Source organism: Lutzomyia longipalpis, chromosome 4 (assembly GCF_024334085.1).
Source record: "Lutzomyia longipalpis isolate SR_M1_2022 chromosome 4, ASM2433408v1".
Classification (NCBI taxonomy): domain Eukaryota; kingdom Metazoa; phylum Arthropoda; class Insecta; order Diptera; family Psychodidae; genus Lutzomyia; species Lutzomyia longipalpis.
Window position 1 is genome coordinate 6,949,700 of NC_074710.1, and position 20,381 is coordinate 6,970,080.

The following is a 20,381-nucleotide window of genomic DNA, read 5'->3' on the forward strand; positions in this document are numbered from 1 at the left end:
ATTTTATTCTGTCTGTTTTTACTCAAGTATTTCTTATGGTGATAAAATCACAATTTCATCAATAAAAGTAAATAGAAAATCAAATATTCTGATTGAATTATTTTTCCTAAAAAATGTCACTTTCAGCTCCACCTCGCATAAGAAAATCTCCCCTACGATATGCAAAAGAACAACATAACAAATTATAAATTTCAAATTGAATTTCAAATGAAGTTTTATGAGATCAAAAGAGGTGATAATTGAATTTCCTGATTCATTCTCTGGTGAGACATTGCCTTTTATTCTTCCACAAGAAGTGGAGGATCTTTTCCCACGTGTACACAACAAATCCACATATACGATTAATGTCTCTCATGTTGAACATTTCACCTCTGAAAGGGGGTTAAAAATGGGCAGATGAGAATTATCTGTGTGTGTTGTCTATTGGTGGTAAATGTTAGCCCCCCAAGTCCAGTGTATTGTCTATATCTTGCTGAGAAAATCATTAAAATTCCCTTCTGAAGAAAAGTCCCCCCTCTATGTGTGCCCACAATTGTCTCTGGCGAGAATTTTATTTCCTCCTTAAGGGGTACTTGAGAGGAAAATTTATGCTCTATCGAGACATTTTATTGCTTTCCAGTTTGATCGATGATTTATTAAGTAATGACTTGCCTTAAATCTTTCACCATCGTGATTGTCTTTTTATCCCCATTTGTGTTTTAGAGAGAAGATTGAAAAAAAAATCAACGATGAAATATATTCAAAAGATTTATTTTAAATTATATTCTCAAGTGTTGAAATTACATTTTTAGTGGGGCTTTTTTTAAACACATCGTAAAATAAAGCGAGTGTGGATTGTCCCATCAAACCTGAACCAAGCTGTGTAGATGGTTCTACTAGCTTAAGATGTTAAAGGAGGAAATTAACAGCTTTTCATCAACCAATTGTCTTTCAAAGAAATACGATTCTTCTTTAAGAATAATTTTATTCTAACCAAAGAATATGCTAAAATATCCCTTCAAATGGAAAATAAATTAAAACGTCGATTCTTAAATGTAAAAAAAAGCTCTCTCAGCGAAAGTATAACGTTGAGCAATCCTCACCCATGGCATTCACAAGTCTCTCTCTCTCCCATCTTTTTGAGAGAGACTTTCTTCACTTCTATATGTTGATGCAGAATATGATCAAGCGCAACATAAAATTGTAATCTCAAACCAGATATAAATCTTTCAATAGGACATTTATTAGTTCAACCGCAAGAGAGAGCCGCCATACGATTTTTCATTCAAAATAAAACCTAATTGTAAAATTGTGCAATAGACGAGAATTTTCAAATTGAAAGCAAATTAATTTGCAATTAAACATTTTGCTGCAATCCCACTCTCATTCCTCGAGAGTTTGCACTTCTCACTTTTTTTTTGCAGCATATTTATTTATTGGCGGTGTGCTCTGTGTGAAATATATTGTCCAATTTATCGTACACTCAGACTATCTTTGCATATATTTTAAAGGAGTTTATGCATTTTGGGGGCTACTTTGCAGATTATTGAAAGATTGTTTTGAAACAAAACCAAGAGGGTTGTAAAAGATTTAAAAAAAAGAAACAGCTATTTTTTTGATTCTCCATTGCGATTAGTTGGAAAAGTCTCTTGGAAAGTGTAATGTTAAGTCTTCAGCTCTCCATACACACACATACATGCTACAGAAAGTATTACCAAAGCCACGCCCACATTGTATTTAGTTCTTGTTTTAAAAAGCATAAAACATATGCTTAAGTGTTTTATCATGTACTTTTAAATCTTTCAAGATGAAATTCCCAGATTGAAGCACTGAAGCATATGCTTTATGTAGTAAAAAAGATAATGAGGTACAATGAGGGCGTGGTTTAGGTGTTTTCCGGAAAATCTTTATAGACTCATCAATTATTTTTTTAATTGCTTCTAAATGATCTTCTATTGTTTTTATTGTTACGATGAATGATAATAGTTTATAGCACGGATGCTTTACGTGTATTTTAAAGATAAAATGAACTACAATAAGGGCATGGCATTTGAAGTTCCAAGCGAATCTCTGGAGAATTTTCTCAACAATTCTCATTAAAAGACAGAAAATTAAATTTTTAGTCAAAAAAAAATGTTTTATTTTATGCAGTAAAATGAATAAACTCCTTTAAAACTACACACATACTTCACAGTATGTTGTATAGTACCCTGTAATCGAATAAAATTGCTGATCGTGTCTGAAGATCACTTTTTTATAGCACCGTATAGAGGTGCAAAGATACATTTTATACATCATCGGTGTTGAGTAGAAAAAAAAAGCCCACAAAACACAAAAGCTTGCCCAACCTTTTGCCAGAGGTGGGTTGACATGCGGTGTACTTCATTTACGTGAGACGCACTCATACCGCGAAATTTTTTTTAATGGAAATTTCGTGCTTTACAATAAAAAAGAGTTCTCCGCAAAATTGCTCACATTTTTAGAGATATAAAATGGAAAAAAAATAATCCATTTTGCGTTGTGCACCTTTTCTTGCACGTATTTGACGTCACAAAGGTCGGATATTGACCCCATCGCCGCAGTGCTTGACACTCTCATCGCGTCTTTTTTCGATGCCATCCAATTCAAATGCTTCGCTCTCCCATCCATGCGGCGAAAAAGCCACGACATAGCACAAAAGCCCTTCCTTTTTACAGTTAAAAGCATTTTTCAGCGATATGCTCTTTCTTGTTGAATATATCACCATCATTGCGCTTCTTCCTTCTTCCACAACACCACACAGGCGCACACACACCTCGTGAAAGAAAATATATTATACAACAATTGCTCCGGTGATTACATTTTCAATCTAAAACCCATCCCAGGTAGAAAAAAAAGGTGACCAATAGAAGTATAAAAAAAAAGAGCGGAGAAAAAAAAAACACTGAAATATGATACGTTAATCCATATAGACACGCTCCCAATGAAGAGAGAGAGCGATGCTATTTGAAAGGGAATTAAGTCATACAGCGTGGCAATGAAGAAAAGTCATCTTTGGGCAAATTGGATAAGAGTCTTCAACATCTTACAAGACCCTTTCACGACCATTCGATTAATGGGTGATCCAAATGGAAGAAAATTCCTTTTCAATTCAAAATTTTTCTTCTATATTTGCAAGTAATTCTCATTTAAATCTCTTAAAGATTATCCAGTTGATTTGTTGAGGTCGCGAAAGGGTTAATTTTTATTCACTTCAATTTACTCACTCTGTGCTATCAACGAAATGTTTCTCTTGCATTTAACTTGGATAAGTTACACGGTGTGTGTCTCGGCTATTCTTTGAAACATTGCGAAAGTTTTCACTGTTTTATGTTATTTTTTCTGCAATTTCTCTCACATTTTCCCCTTAATTTTCCGAATTAAAATTGGTTTTTCATGGTTAAGAAGACAATGTCGCAGCGAATTTATACAGCTATAAAAATTGAAGCTTAAACAAAGCCTAATTCGAATTCAAAACATTTTTAAAAATTCCGTTAAAAAATCAACGAATCTTTCCCACCGCAGAAATGTCTCGGAAAAGCAGGAAAAGTCAGAAAACTTGAGAAAGAACGAATGAAATTAAAAACCAAAGTAGATGCAGATTTTTTTAATATAAATATTTCATTTCTAACGTGAAGATTAGTTTCTTAACCCATTCCTGTCTGCTCTTACTTATTACTTTTAAGCTTTTTTAGTGAAATATTCAGTGAAAAAGTCAAGTGAATTTGTATGAATTTGAATTTAAATAACGCGTTGGGTGATCAACTGGGTTCCGAGGTGGCGACACAGCTTTTAGCTCTGCCACTTTGATCCCGAGTTCCTTCTACATTCTGTTTGTAAAAAATTGAAATATTTTGTAAATTTATGTATGTATGAGGAATAAGGTGAATAAATATACTCTAAAAAAAAAAAAATAATTGCTCTTAAATCATTGAAAATTTGTGTAGGAATCGCATTATAACGCAAAGAAAATTAATCCCAATTAAAAAAATATTTTTTTCTAAATTTTCTTTGTTCTTTGAAAATAATTTCCACAAACTTTTCCCAAAATCTATCTTAATAGATTTTTTTTTGCAATAAATGGAAAGGTTACTTAAAGTGATTTATGACGTCACTTTTTGCATTTTTGCGCAAATTTTTGATTTAGAACTGAAAATGAAAATCTTTTCGATGATCTTTAATTGTTTAATGTTTTTCTACAATATTTTACATTTCCTGAAAGTTTCCTCGAATAAGGGAGGTCCATGTAAAAATGAATAAACTCCTTTCAGTAATGAGTTAAACTTTTCTATATAATTTAATCAAATACAGATACCCCCATAATTGTGAGACAGCTAAACGAGGAAAATATTGTATTTAAATTTTCCCATTAAGTACCATTCTTGCCCACACACATCCACACAACTCTTTGCAAAACAATTAACCTCAAGAAACCTTTAAAAAGTGACTTGTGTGGAAATCATTGACTTTATGTCCTTGAAATGAATTTTCTGTATTAAATCCAACAATTTTATTTAAGCGTCATTGCAACGTTACACTTTCTTCCAAACCCATTCGTTGTGATATTAAGTAATTTTTCTCGTGTAATTGCAAAGGTGTTTCTTTCCTGGAAATTCAACACAAAAGACTCCGACACTTGTGTCTTTTTGTGACTCATAAAAGTCTCTCAGTCAGCACAATGAACAATAATAGAGTCGGTGTTTTCAAGTGAGGGAGAAAAAATTGATTTTTATTGAATAGACCAAAGAATTTAACCTACTTCTCCCTCACTATATGTCTCCCTGTGCTATTGAGAAAACATTTGTAAGCATCTTCTCATTTCTTTTTTTATTGCCAAGCACTTTACTTCAAATACAACAATTTTCCCTTCACGTGTGCTTTTTCTTCTTTTCTCTTCTTTTTTTTTTTGTACGATTGCACCCATATCTTCTGTGGAATTTGCATCATTTTCCATCCATTCCTATATACTATATGTTTGTAGCGTATAGAATATGGAAGAAGATATGAAACCAACTGTTTGCTGACCCACTTCCCAAATCCCAAACACAAAACATATCACAATAAATGGGGCGCCAATAATCTCCAATGATTTTCTATTATTCAGGACTTCTCTTCACAATAAAGTGCATTGAATGCAAGAAAAATCAAGCCAAATATCGTATTCCAATTTGTTTTATTTTACTCTTTTTTTTTGAAGTTGCATTTTCCTGCATTCACTGCACTTTTCCCCCCAAGTTCTCTTTCATCGAATACAACATGAGTTTTCCCGCAAACCAGAGAGAGGTCAGCAAATGCACAAAAATGTCCATGATGTGCTTTTATGGGCAATATGATGCTCATATGTATTTAATTTTATTTGTGAAACAAGAGAAGTCTAGGTAAGATAAGTGTTGTGGTTTAAAATAGGGAAAAATGGGGCCATTTAGTCAGTAGTTTTATTCTCTAGTCCAATTTGAATAAATAATCTATCAAAATGTAAGAATTATCTTATAGAATAAAATTATTGTCTGTTTTAGGACTTTACGTACATTTCTTTCTGTTTATAAATTCACGTTTATTTTTTTTTAAATTTATTATATACATAGTTTTAACTGTTCTTACTAAATACATTTCTAAAGAATTTTTAAATCTTTGACTATAGTTTTTTTTTTTTGGGTAAAACGCCAATCAATAAGTAAAATCAAAAGGAACATTTGGAAAGGCTCAGAAATATATAAAATCATGTAGAAAATTTTTTTTGTAGGTATTTTATTCAAGGGTTGTTTATCTGAATGAAAATATACGAATCATTCACTCAAAGAAATTTAAAGAGCTAAAATGTTGGGAAGACCAGAGTTAAATAAAAAAGTCACTGAAGGGTTTAGAAAAAGCTCAAAATATCATATTTCCCAAATAGATAGAGCGAAATGTATAGCTCATTTCTTTAGGAAAGTTACTGCCCTACAACTCTTTCTCAGATCATTTTGTTCTATCTAGCTAGGAAATATGGTATTTTAAGCTTTTTCCAAACCATTTAGTGACTTTATTAGCCCCGGTCCCCCCGTGCTCCATTCAAGCCTCAAGTGCTCAATTCAAGCCTAAGAAGTTCTAAATTTCAGCCTAAGAAGTTCTAAATTCAACATGAAAAATATTACTCAAAGTTCGGTTCTAAAAAGGCTCTGATTGGAGAGAAGAAAAAGTTTAAATAAGTACTAAATTTAGGCCTAATTCAAGCCTAAAAATATTTAATTCAAGCTGAAAAACTATTATTCGGTGGAATCGGCAATAAAAACGGAATATTCGGCAAATAAACGACCCTTGATTTAGTTAAAAGTACATTTTTCTACCCAAAAATAGCTTGAAACTTCTCAAAATCTTCTGTCCAATTGAAGTCAGGATAAAGAAATAATTGCGACATCCCTGAACCTATATAAAGGAAGAATTTCTCTCTGTGTACCTTTCCCTACATTTTCTTAAAAGTAACTTGATCCAATTCCCTGACAAGCGTATTAATAAAAGCAACCAAAACCACCAGACGTGCCTAAAAATTCTCACATTTAACGTTGTTTTCTGTTATTTTCTTGTCGATAAAAAGTGTAAATACTGCAGAAAAACATAAATACTCATGGGTTGTGACATAAAACAATAATATTGCATAATTTCCCCCATGTGCAATTTTTCAGCCTTCACCTTCATTGTTTTCTTCATTTCTTTTCTCTCTCTTTCTTTCTCGCTATTTTTCTCCTCTGTGGGAAAATGCAAAAATTTATTCCCAGATACTCGCGCACAGAATATAAATATAGAAATTTCAAGAATTTCTTTACGTATTTCGTTTGTATGAGTGTATTGAAGAGAAAAAAAAACGAAGTTTACACATTTACTAAAATTTGTCTTTGAGTATCAACGAGAAAATCATGAAAATCTCTATAATTTGATTGTTTTCTTGTGCACGTGTGTGTGTGTTTACTAATGCAAAGATAGATGTTGGCGGATGTCGAAATAAAACTTCCGGAATTGAATTTTCTTAAAGTGAACAAGTCAAGTTAAACAAATATTTTTCTTTCTTCTCTTTTTTTTTCAACCTGAGCCTAGTTGGTATAAATGGAGCTTTTCTTCCCAAATAATCTATACAGAAATAAAGAATCTCTCTCTCTTATTGGTTAAGCATTTTTATTTCAATTCTATGTTTGTTTTGAGTAAACTCTTCTTCTCAATTTGAAGTACTTTTTAGGTGGTTCTCATGTGAGATTTTCCTCTCATGCCTTGTATCATCGCGATAGGAAATACAAAATCAACATGCATGGAAATTGATTGGAAAGTGAAGCTACAGCGTATTACCCAGATATTATTGAATTGGAAAATCAATTTGATTACTTGCAGGAAAATTTTATCAGTCGCTTCACATAGATTGAAATATGTACTCTGTGCTGATAAATTTTATAAATAAACTAAAAATAACTTTATTGAACGAATACTTGATGAAAATCTCCATTTTCAATATTTTTATTTACTTTTTCAATGTCAATTAGTAAAAAAATAAATTAATTAAAATCAATTCACTTCAAGCAGAAGATTGATAGACTCTCAAACACTAGAATGCCCTCACGTCAAATTATCCCGAAAGCCCTCAATTATTTCTTTGAAATAATAATTAATATTGTAATTATAAAAATTATTTAATGAAAAATCTTTGAATTTTTTGGGTACTTTATAGAAATATTTCCCTTCTTTTTTTTCAATTAAAAATCATCTCGCTTGTGAGATAATAAAAGTCAATATGTTACAGAGCGCAGCTTCCAATTTATGTTTGCACAAATGAAAATCTATTTCTGGATTCGTGTTATTGGAGAAATTGGGTGAATGATGATATAAAATGCAATATTCTTCATATTTCTTTTTCCATTCATTCTTCCAACTAAAGTGAATAGTAATGTTTGCGCGGAGGACGAAGAGAAGGACGCAATTTTGTGCTTGTGAAAAATGATTTAAAAATTAAAAAGTAAAGTTAATCAAATGACTGTTACTTCGTCAAATATGGAAAATTTGAATAAAGCAATATTGGATACTTTTCAAATATTTCCCAATAACCAAATGAATCTGTCATGTCCATGAAAAATTAATTTTTCTCCTGACATATTGGAAAAAATTGATACGTTTTGTGGTTGAATCCTTTCACAGGTTTTTTTTTTCAATTAATCCGTTTTTGATGACAATTTTTCAAATATATTTTCGTCATTCGAAACTCCCTGACAACTTTGAAGCTATGGCTATGGAGCTTGTAGAAATCACTGTGAAGTGACGTTGAGTTAAAAAAAAGAGCTATGTGCGAGAGGGAATTGAATTAAATTAACGAGTTTAAAATTGAATTAGATCATGTTGAATGAAAATTTCGTGCTTGCACCGTGCCATGGGAAGCAATATGAATTAAATTAGTCAGACAAAATTGAATGAAATTCTTGGAAAATTTAAACACTATTTTCCCCGGAAGGGTAATTGGAAAGCAAATAGTAGAAGAAACATATTTAATTAATTTTAACATATTTAATTAATTTTCTTTAAAATTTATAAAAGTACGTAACAATATTAATTTCAAGTGATTAATTATAAACTTGAACGTACAAAGAATTTTTAGTCGATCTTACGTTATTTTCCTTTACACAAAAAAAACTCCACTAGAGGGCTTTCACACTACATTAGCGCCATCTATCTGCAAACAACTATCATCTAAAAATACATTTTAGATGTGAACTGAAGTGATTCAATAAAAAAGCTGAAGATACTTCATTTTTGGGGTCTTTTTCCTTCGTATTCTTCGTTTTCAATATCCTGTCTCTGAAAGTACTCCCCATGAGCATTTCCTCCCAATTGAATGCTTTTAGCTTCTCTTCACGAAAGTGCCTTTCTCCTTGCAAGAAACCTTTTATTTTCCTTCCTCTTCTGTTTTTTTTTTTTCAGGGAGTCACAAAATGGTTCCAAATCACCCTTCTCATCCCACTTAATTGATGGTCTTCCCTCATCAAGTGTAAGTGAAAATTATCTAGTGTTTGAATTTAGTTGATTACAAGTTAGTGAAAATTCAGCAGTGTGTGTGGATTTGTTCAACATTTGTGTGGTTTTCACAATTTATCATCCCCACACACCATGTATTTGCATGTGTGGAGACGAGATATTTAGATGGTACGAGTTGGGTGTGCTAAATTATGACGATTGTAAATTGCAGATGGAATGAAATTGCACTAAATTGGTGTATATGTGTAGCTTCTGCATTTTCTCGTCGTCATTTTAATACGCAACCATTGATTTTCAGTGGAAATTTTCAAAGAATAAGGGATGCTACATAGCACATACATAAGTGATTGATTAACATCGTGAATTCATTATAAAATGCAAAATCATCACTAATTTAGATTGATGGTGGCAAAGTGATTACATTAAATTAATGAGGCATTAACCCTCCTATAAAAGCGAAGAGTTTTAGTGGGTAGATGGCGCTTTGTAGCAGCAAAGCCCTCTGGTGGAGATTTTTTTCTCAATAAAAATAACGCAAGATGGCATTAAATTCACAATTAAAAAGAAACGAATAAATAAAAGTTCATATACGGCAAAATATTCTTGTTTTTGCTCCTGCCACAACTGCATTGCAATCAATCGGCTTGAGATGACAAAGAGAAGACAACAAGTGAATCATCTCCACGCACATATTTCGAGTAGCATGGATGGAGAAAAATAAAGTATCAGTAGATGACACACAAAATAAAAAAAACTCGCCAAGACTGCGTTCAATGCACTCCGCAACGAGCTACACACACAAAGTGAAAAATGGTGAAAAGGGAATTTGAGAGACTCTGTGTGCAACTGAAGACTTGACATTGATTTTGATTGTTTTCAACTTTGTCCCCATGATGGATCTTCATCCGCGAGCAATTACACCGTCATCATGTCGCGAAGAAAATAGCTACAAGCGACAAATTCATGACAGATTTTCCAGGAGAAAATGCCTTTCCCTCAGGGTTTGTTTTTGTAAATGTCACATTGACAAGGGGAGAAACACGTGTCAAAAATGACAGGAAATAAATAGTTATGTCAACGGTTGTCAGTTTGAATTTTTGAAATTCTTTCTGTTTATTTATTAATTTCTTAAAAGAGGAATCTGACCTTTTTTCCTAATTTTCTTCAGGTTAAAACAATTTTTTTTTCTATAAAATAATATAGATAATAATCATCCTATTCACCCTCTTAGGAGAAAATTAAGTCAGTGTGTTCAACATAATTTTGACAAATGAAAAGAAGCTTTCATGAGAATTTTATTAATTCGCCAACATCTAGAGAAACTTCTTGGCAGAATGACAAAAGGGGAAATGATGGAAAAACCTTTAACATGGTCTCTTGCTTCTTATTGCATGCTAATTAAGCCCTTCGGGGTGGGTGTGGACAATTCCCAAGCAAATGATACAGACCATGGCCCCACGACGGAGCACTAATGAAGAGATTTTTCACCTGATGACTAAACCCCGTGTGCGAGACATTTCAATTAGCAGCGAAAGTGCCAACAAAAAGTCCTTTGTTTACGCATCTCTAAAAACTCTCAACCAACTCCACCGTAACGCCAGATAGTGTGACACAAATTTAATCAAATAAGATAAACTTAATTGATTTTCTTGGCACATTTATAGAATTAATTTCATAGCAAAACATTTTAAATTAAATTCTAACTCATACATTTTGAAAAAGTTTTTCGATTAAATGCAAAAAGAAAAGAAAACACAATGAGAATATTAAGAATTGTTTAAGAATACAAATGACAATTTTATGTAAATCCTTTAGTCAATAAATTCAGCTCATTTTATTCCCCCCCAAAAGCTGAATATGAGATTTTTAATTTTTGCCAAGAGATTTTTCCTTCAATATAAAATTATTTTATACAACTGCAGATTTTTTTTCTACAAAAATGTAATTTTTTTATTCAATTTAAATTCAGGGCACAAGGAGAGATTTTTGCCAATATTGATTTAAATTGGATGAAGAGAGAGAAAAAAATCACGATAAAATAGGTTAATTTGATAAAGTTTATGCCAACCATCGTTTTAATCAGATTGATTTTTCATTTGCAATATATGGTAATAACTTCCCATCGCCACACCCAATTTTTCCTGCTATTTGCTCATTAGCTTTGGGCAACAGCAGGTGTTCCAGGTCCGGGATTTCCCATACTCCGTGCTCCGAGCTTCAAAAGCTTTTATTGGAAAATCAAAAAAAAACTTGATGTGGTGCAGTGGGTAAAAGCGCGCGCCATGACTCCAATTAATTGATTCTGCTTTAGTTCAATCAAACCACCTATATAAACATTCCTGCGGATTGAGCTGAACTTTTACATTCGAAATTGCAACTTTTGAGAGTTTTTTTTGCATTTTTTACGTTTGGATTTTTTCCCAAAGTTTCAAACTTTTTTTTTCTAACGGGTGACCTTTGAGAAAAATTTCTTGAGCCTTTGGGACATGTGAAGTTTTGTTGTTGTTGAAGTTTTATGTATTGACAATCTGTCTATATTACATCAAAAGCTTCTTTTCTTATGTAAAAACCTTTTTCCAAAGATTAAATTATTTCTTTAAAAAAAGTTTCAGGTTTTACAGACAATTCATCTCAGCATTTATAACGTTTAATGTTTTTCTTCCTAACGTAAGAAAATCTCAAAGGTATAATGGTAATTCCTTTACCTATTTGTGCTTTCTTGAATTTTCTAACGTTCGGTCTCATTTTTAAATCTTTTATGTGTAATTTTAAACAAATCATTTATCTTTAGAAGAAGTTTTCAACGTAAGAAAAGAAGCTTTAGCTTAATTATTGAAGTGAAACAACACGTAACAATAAAAAAAAAGAAAAAGACACGTTAGGTAAAGACACTTTTAGACATCACCTGAAGACATTTCTAGTTTCTTTTCTAACATTTAAAATATCAAAATTCAACGTTTGAGAATTTTCCTTATGTATTCCTAATATTGAAAGTTTTTTTTTTAAGTTTTATGTCTTGAAAAATTCATGAATTCAGCTCTAAATTCATTCAAAACTTAGAGCTTTTGATAGTTTGTTTATACTTCTAACGTTGAAGATTTTTTGTAATGTTTAAAATAACTTTCCTTAACGCTTTTTATAAATTCTCTGGTCTAGTTTTATTTGTAAATTTTTAACGATTAAAGATCTTTCTGTAACGTTTAATACTCCTTATAAATTCCTTACATTTTACATTCTCTCAATGTTTAAATTCTATCTGTAATTCTTATAACAATTTTTCTTTCTTTTAGATTTTCTAACGTTAAATATTATCTAAAATTAAACTAAGAGACCTTTATATCGATTTTTACATTCCCCTGAGTTTCTAACGTTAGACACGACAAGAATACTGAAAATCTCAATCTCTCACATTTTCGTGGATTATTGTATCACTAAAGATCCTCCTCGACGATTAAACTCCTATCGAAAATTTTGCCAAATTCTAATAATAATTTTTCTCTATATAATCTAATTTTAGGACACTCTCTGTGAGATTTTTTATCGAATACATTTCTTTCTAATGCTTTCGCCGTCTTCAAAAAAAAAAAACCTCGAACGTCACCGAGATCAATTTATTTTCTCACTGCTAGAAAATCCCTGTCTACATCATTACTTACGGGTTTAAACTGATAGAAATCAAACATGATGAGCTTGCAGGGAAAATTACAAATTATCCAGCAAATTACATAAAAATCTCTTGTAAATCTCTGAGCGAGAAAATCCTCTTGGAGGTGTATGGAGAAAATGAAGAGATGGAGTGAAAAAGAAAAAGAAACACCCTCTCAACATAACAAAAGAGTTCTCGCTGGAGGTGCTGCATGGTGAAAAAAAGACCTTGTTTGTGTATGCGAGAAATAAATAGAGAGTGGATTTTCAACTGCTTCATGAACGTGACATCACCGCGAGAGTGATTAAAATGTATAGACTCAGCGTTTATATCATCATTAGTCGCTATATGCCATACATTCAGGGGGGTTCTACCTAGCAGAAAGTATTCAATTTTATACTTTGCAACGCACACAGAAAAAAGACAACAAGCCGGTAAATTTAACCGACACGTGAAATGTCACAGCTCTTAAATTTCCCATAGGAAAGACCTTCCTCCAGGTGCAAATATGGACACTTCCCCTTCTTTTTCTTCTCTCTACACTTTATCGAGCCCACATTTTTTTTTTTTTATAAACCCTCAATATTCCCTCCCCGTGTAAAAATATTCCTCAATCAATTGAGTGCCTTTGAGTAATTCTTACAAAAGGAAACTTTATATATTTTTTTCTTCTCCTTCCTTAACCATTGCAATTAAAGAATTCACCTCTTCTTCTTTTTTTGCAAGATGCTTCAGTGGTAAATTTCTCATTCATTTTCCTACCCAGACACAACACACACACACACTCACACATTGTGCCTTGTTGAAACATTTAAAATCCAGCAAAAGAGGGAAAAAAAGGTTAGTTATGGAGAATAAAAAAAATCCGCAAAATGTGAATGACTCATGCAATAAACTCCATAGAGCTGTGAACCGTTTATATACTACATGGTAGGTACATTTATACCTCAAACCAGCAAAGTAACAAAAGATATTGAGGAATTTAGCACAGAGAGCCAAGATCGGTGGGATCAGAAAGTCACCCCATAATAGCTCATATAAGAGAAGGAATCCGCCGCAGGAAATGCCAAGAAATAAAGAAAAAAACAATAAAAAGGTCTAATTTTTAAAATGGATTTTTAATCGCCTTCAGCAGGAGAATGAAGTCATCGACTATCCCACGTTTTTTTATAAAAAGAATTAAGACCCAAAAAAAAAATTCCAAGCAATATCTATTTGTTTTGATAAATTGATTTTTGGAATTAGGTTATTTTTAAACTTCCTCTAAAAAGGAGATTATTCATTTTGTGCAGGGGGTAGACAAAGCCCTTTTTTACCCGAACACAGCAAATAATGGCGGACGGTTTGCAGAGAAATTAAAGGAAGAAAATGACGTCACTTTATTTCCAAAAAGTGCATCAAAATTTTTAAAATCAGTTTTAGTGCATTAATCTTCGTGAGACACCCCTCAAAAGCTATCAATCGATAGAATATTAAATTATCTATCCAGTGGTGGTGGATTTTTTCAGATTGAAGCATTTTCCTGGGTGTCTCAGCGAGTGAGCAGTGAATTCCTATGGAAATAGAGTTTTTGTCTACCCCCTGATTTTGTGTTTTTCTTAATATTATTCAAAGATAATATTTAAAAAAAAAAATGTAAAATTAATTAAAGAAACATTCAATAGATTTAAAAATAGCTAAATTTTCCATGGAGAACATTTTAGAAAATTATTAAAGAATGCAAAAAAAGAAAAACTACGCCCTTTTGTACTTTGCTTTCCAGGGGCGTAGTTCGAAATCAATTCAAGAAATGTTTTTTTTTACATTTTTTTAAGAAATAAATTTGAAGACATTGAAAATAGATTAAGAAACAACTTTAGAGTTGAGATTAATATCAATTGAGACTGTTGCATTCGAATTAACAGCTAACTATTAACACCTGACATTTATTTTCTAACGTTTGATTTTTTTTCTAAATTGACATTCTCTTAAATTTTTTATTACTTCTTTACTAACGGCTGACGATTCATTTCTAATGTTTGATTAATCTTTTTTTACATTTGCATTCTTTCTTCTATCTTTGGATGTTTTTTTCTAATTTTTTTTTGTTTATTTAAGTTTGACATTCATTTTTGACATTTAACGCATTATTTCAAACATCTGACACTTATTGTCAAACGTTTGATGTTTCTTTTCTAACATTCGATTTTTTTTTACATATTTGCCTCTACGTTGGACGTTTCTTAAGCTTTATTTTTCATTTTCAACGTTTAACATTTCTCTTCTAACCTACGAAATTTCACTGTTAACGTAAGATATTTCTATTCTAACGTTCGGCATTTTTTTTGTTTCCCTTTCTACGTTTCTTAAGCTTGATGATTCTCTTCTAACGTTTGATGTTTTTCTTTTTAACGTTTGATGTTTCTTTTCTATTATTTGATGTTCCTTTTTTTAATTTTTTACATGTTTCCTAACATTTGATATTTCTTAACTCTTTTAAAAATCTTGTTCTAATCATTTATAATGTATGAGAGTCTGTTAAGATTTTTTTTAATTTCTAATAATAAGAAAATTATTAACAAGGAATATTTTAAGAAATATTTATAATATAATTTTTTTTAGAAACTGTATTCGTGAAAAATAAAGACTCTTTGAGTTCCTTTGAATGTTATTTTTTTACCCCAGAAGAATTATTTATTTAGCAAGGTACAGAAATATTTTCAATATTTCATGAGAGCATGAAAATAAATAAACTCCTTCAAAGAAAATATTGTAGATGGAAAAGTTATTTAATACCTGAAAAACCTTTTTTTCTCTCTTTTCACTGATACTTGAATTCAATATTTCTTTCTGAGGAAATTAATGTCAAATTTATTTCCGGAACCAGTGTGGTGTTTTGTGAGTACGATGCTCACCTTTCTACACAACGTCAGCTGTTCCATCGCGCACAAAGAGAACCAATAAAGATGGAATTTTTTTTATATTAACAATCGCACTAATTGAAGATGGAATATTTATAGAATTCTCTCATCTGCTTGCTTGTTTTCTCCATTATATTATTTAATCTGTCGTGACTCGTTGATAAGAAACATCTGCCTTTCTCAAATACTTCTTCAAGGCCCATGGTGTGCGCTTATTTTTCTTTCTTCATTTTTCCGTCAAATTTCCATTGGTATTTTCAATGGGAGAATAACTATAATAAAGTGAAATATATTTGCCCAAAAATTCTCTGCCACGAAGGCAATCAATATTGATTTTTTTGCCTATACCTCGTGCATGAGAAAAATGCATTTTTCAGCGATACATCATACATTTATAGCCCACAAAATGCTGCCGAGAGAAGCGGGAAAAATGAATGAGTTTATAATCCTCTGCGGATTTGACTGGGAAATGCGCTTTTTTTTTTCACATCGTGTCTTTTGGTGAAAGAGTGAGTAAATAATTTTAGCTTCATGGCCTTTTCACCAGAATCAACTGAGGTGTGCGCGTTTGTTTGAAAAAGTCACAAAAATGTACAATTTTGTGATATTAATTTCGTAGAATGCTCACTGAGGTCTTTGGATTATGATTTTTTCCATCCATTCAGTGATATGTCGTGAGGAATTTTATCAGGAATGAATGAAGGAAAAAATCAACAAAAATTTGATTAGCAAAAAAATTATCAATGAAATCGCAAAAGGGATTAACGCATCGCGGATAGATAGACGCCTTAAATTACTCATTTATTCTATTTTTATACGTTTGACAACTGCCCGGCTGACCATTTTCTTTTAATAATTACAATCATTCTTTTCGTCAGTATTAAATTTAAATTTGGTTTCTGTAATAATAATTGTTTAGTTAAAAAAGAAATGAGAAAAAATGCAAGTTTTGTAGGTATTTTGAACATTTTAATAATGAAGAAAGATCTTCAGCAAACTGTAGTCTAGCCGGGTAATTCTTTTCATCACGACTATTCGTTACACGTCGTGTAATAAAATAATTTTAGGACTTTCATTCGGTGTTAAACATCTCAAATAATTGAATTAATAATCAACTTTTAATAAAATGAATGTCAATAGGAATAGAAAGAATAGAATCTAGAATTAAAAATCATACATTTTTTGTACGCGTAGGTAATACTTTTTACGTAGAAACATCTGCCCACTGTGTTAGAAAACTATAGTCCAGCCGGGTGAACAATTTCTGGGCAATCTTTTAGTTATTAACGTGTTAAGTAATTAAATATATGCTTGAATAATATTTTGACAAATGAATGTCAATAAAATTGAAAAGAACATAATTTGAGATTAAAAGTCATGGAATTCTTTAAATATTTTGTTTAAAAATTTAAGGTAAGAAACTATTGAGTATTTAATAACAAGCGCAGCATATTTTTTATACAGATATCTGCCAACTGTGTTAGAAAACTATTACCCAGCCGGGTACAATTTCTCGACGCGACTTAATATTTATTACACGTCGTGTAAAAAAATATTTTCAGCGGATTCTTCTGGTCTTTAACGTGTTAAAAAGTTAAAAGTCATAAATTTTTGGTGCTTAATCGACCTTTTTTGCAAATAAGTTTTAATTTAAATATTTTCTCTACATACAGAAGGATTATTTTCAAATCTTTCAAATAAAAGCCGAAAGGTTAAGCCTTTTGGCTGAGCTAAAGTTTGAGCATTTACCGAATTTTTACAATCAAACCATCGTAATTTTTCTTCAGTTACAACGTACATAATTTTCCCCAACCCAAAATCACAAAAAAATAAATTCTTTTCACTCACATGAAAGCCAATGTGAGATTAATGAGTGTGATTAGTGTACAACACACGAAATGTAATTTTATTGTATAGCGCGCTTCTTTTTTTTTACCTACGACGAGCAATTTCGATCATTTTTGCTTCACAGAGAGGTCTCTCTTCTGCACAAAAATCCGCAAAAACAGCTTTCTCACCTGGCGCGCACAACTTTATGATTGATTTTGTGTGGAGCAAAAGAAGGTGAAGTGAAGAAAAAAATCTCACACACATCTAAAACAATCCCAGAAAACCAATTGACTTTCTCCTCCAAACACCCCGATAAGCTTCCAAAATAAATAAAATCATTCAATGCCTTATCAATGCTCCTTTTGACCGGACAATACTATGCGGCAGTGGCTATTTTTGGGTGGGAGTGTGTTGAGGGCAAAGAATGTTTAGAGTGTGGATTGAATGTGTGACACAATGGAAAAAAAGTGTCAATTGGTTAATTGCTATAAATTGGTATCAATGGGAGATGTTTAGTTAAATTTGCATTTAAGAATAAACTATGAGCTGAATTCCTAAATTAATTGACAAGTATATTTTTAATTTGAAAAATAGTTGAATTTTTTCCCCTCAAACTTGATCTATATTTTGTTATTTGGAATACAAAAATGTCGGTGAAAGTGGTAAAGGCAGTAAATATGGTAAAAGAGCGAAAATTATATAAGTAGGTATTGTAGAGTTTTGTTGATATATTTAAACAAAAATAAATAAATAAAATTGAATAAAAAAACAAAATATTTATGATTTCTTTTTAAATATTTATTTTACTAAAAAGCCCTTTAGTGGTAAAAAATTAGACATTTTTAACCAAATTGGTAAATGACATACAAGTCATAACTAACGAAAATTCTCTCAAAATAATTTTTTACATTTGCTGAATTTTCATAAATTAATTTTTTTTTAAAAAAAATAATAAAAAAAATGTTATATTTTACCAGAAAGTTACCAATTAGTTATACATATACCAATATTACAGTATTTTTTCTTACAACAAAATTTTTTTAAATACAAAAAATATATTTTCAGTTTATAACCTTAAATTCAAATTAAACTTAAAAACAAATTTTATTATAATTTAATGTCTTTTAAGTATATTTTAAGTAATTTACAAAAGCTATTGGTAAATGCTGGTAATTCAATTTTTGTAATTTTTAGTCTAAAAAAGACTATGATAGTAAAAAAAAAAATTTTACCAAGTATACCAACCAAAAAAAAATCTGTCATCCATCTGTTAAAAAACATTTTTTTTATCAAATTAAATTTTATAATGAGATTATTGGTAACTAACCAAAAAATTACCAAATTTACCATTAAAAAAAATCTCACATTTCTCAATTTCCATTTAAGTAATTTTTATTTTTAATATACTGGTTATTAAAAAAACAAAAAAAAAAAACAAAGGATTTAGGTTATTGGTAATATTTACTCTACCTTTACCGCTTTTTACCAAGTTTTATAATTTTACCAATTTACCACATTTGCCAACATTTTTTTTTTCTAACTAAATTAATTTTCTTTTATCATCAGAATTAATTTTCCAATCAGAAAATTCCAAAACTGCCTATTTTTGGGTCCTGCCGAGCATTTTCTCAGTCTCCTATCTAATATCCTTCCGTGACGTAAATCACATTATTTGCGTGATTTGCGTATTTAATTACAAATTAGGAAACATCCAAAATAGATTCTTTAAGGCCATAGGGCATCCGAAACCCATTCCCTTTGGTAAAAATTGGTAAAAAAAGGAATTTTTTTCCCTGGAAAATGCATTAAAATTTTCCTGGAAAAGGCTGCACAAGTACGTGGAAGGAGGCATTTCGCCGGGGATTTTTGTGGTGTCAGTGTGATGCTCCTGGCAAATTATTGATCCGTCTCACTTGCTCCCCGGCATTTTCTCTTCTCAACCCACCCCCTTCACTCCCTGCCCAAACGTCCCACCCCAAAGCCCCATCAATCCATTCCCGGCACTCTTGCAGCCATCCCTGGGGAATTTTATCACAGCCTCAACTCACCTTCTGATAGTTCCAAATCCAATTCAGCTAGTTTCTCACGGACTTCCTCCGGAAGTGTTGCAAAGTCCACGAAATCCGACATTTTGCTCCTCCTTCCTCGGTGCAGTCACAAAAAAATGAAAAGTTTCTTTCGCTGGTCGTCTTCTCCTTTTCAATTCACCTCAATTTCCTCTTGAGGAATCTCCTCACAACACTTCCTGATCACTTCCTGCACCCCAAAATGGGGTGATTTCACTCAATAAATGGGAATTTTCACGGAGATTTCTGCGTGTTTTGGTTGATTGGCGGAGACACAAAGTCACGAAGAAAAAAAAGGACAAACCCAGACACAATATTTCCTCAAATTCACGGAAAACCCGGAAAATCCATCACATCCTTCACCACAGAACACAACAGCCCTCCACTGGGAGCACTTTTACATCCATTTGGTGCGAATTTACTTCCTCAATGGGGGTGAAAATTGCCTTTTTTCCCCGACTTGTGCACAAGAACCGTCCATTGCACGCAAAGATCTCTTATTTGTAAATACGGCGCTCGCGGATGCAGTGAACGCGAAGGTAAAATGTCAAACTACGCGCAACGGGCCGTTATACAACGTTCGCCGAATAACGCGATGAATTAGCGATTTGTTTTAAATCTGCCACAATAACGGTCATAACGGTTATAAAGATGGCGCGGTACAGCAATTATGAGATTTTCTGCAAAATCTCGCGGGTAAAACAGAGATAAAACATTGGGGATGAAGTTTTGTCAATTTTTATGCAAAATTTAATAAGGTGAAACTTCTTGAAATTAATTCTGAACAAAATTGTGGGTAATTTGAAAATGGCGTCTTTGTACCGCGGAAGAAATAATTCGTTTTCTAGGATTTGTCTCTGAATTGAGAGGTTCTAGCTCAGTTCTAACCTAAAACAGCGATAAACTTACTTAGAACGTAAACAAAACGAAGATACAATTTAGAATTTGCTCAAC

General features: G+C 31.8%; 1 protein-coding gene across 4 annotated transcripts in view; it reads right to left on the reverse strand.

The window, feature by feature from the left end:
• Window positions 1-19,940, reverse strand: part of LOC129795937 (disco-interacting protein 2) — an 82,444-nt gene extending 62,504 nt beyond the window's left edge. For all 4 annotated transcript variants that reach the window (XM_055837501.1, XM_055837499.1, XM_055837500.1 and 1 more), the window contains exon 1: window positions 19,410-19,940. In XM_055837501.1, the coding sequence (XP_055693476.1) occupies window positions 19,410-19,491 (82 nt within the window). In that variant the 5' untranslated portion in view covers window positions 19,492-19,940. The remainder of the gene's footprint in view (window positions 1-19,409) is intronic.
• Between the last annotated feature and the right edge of the window lie 441 nt (window positions 19,941-20,381).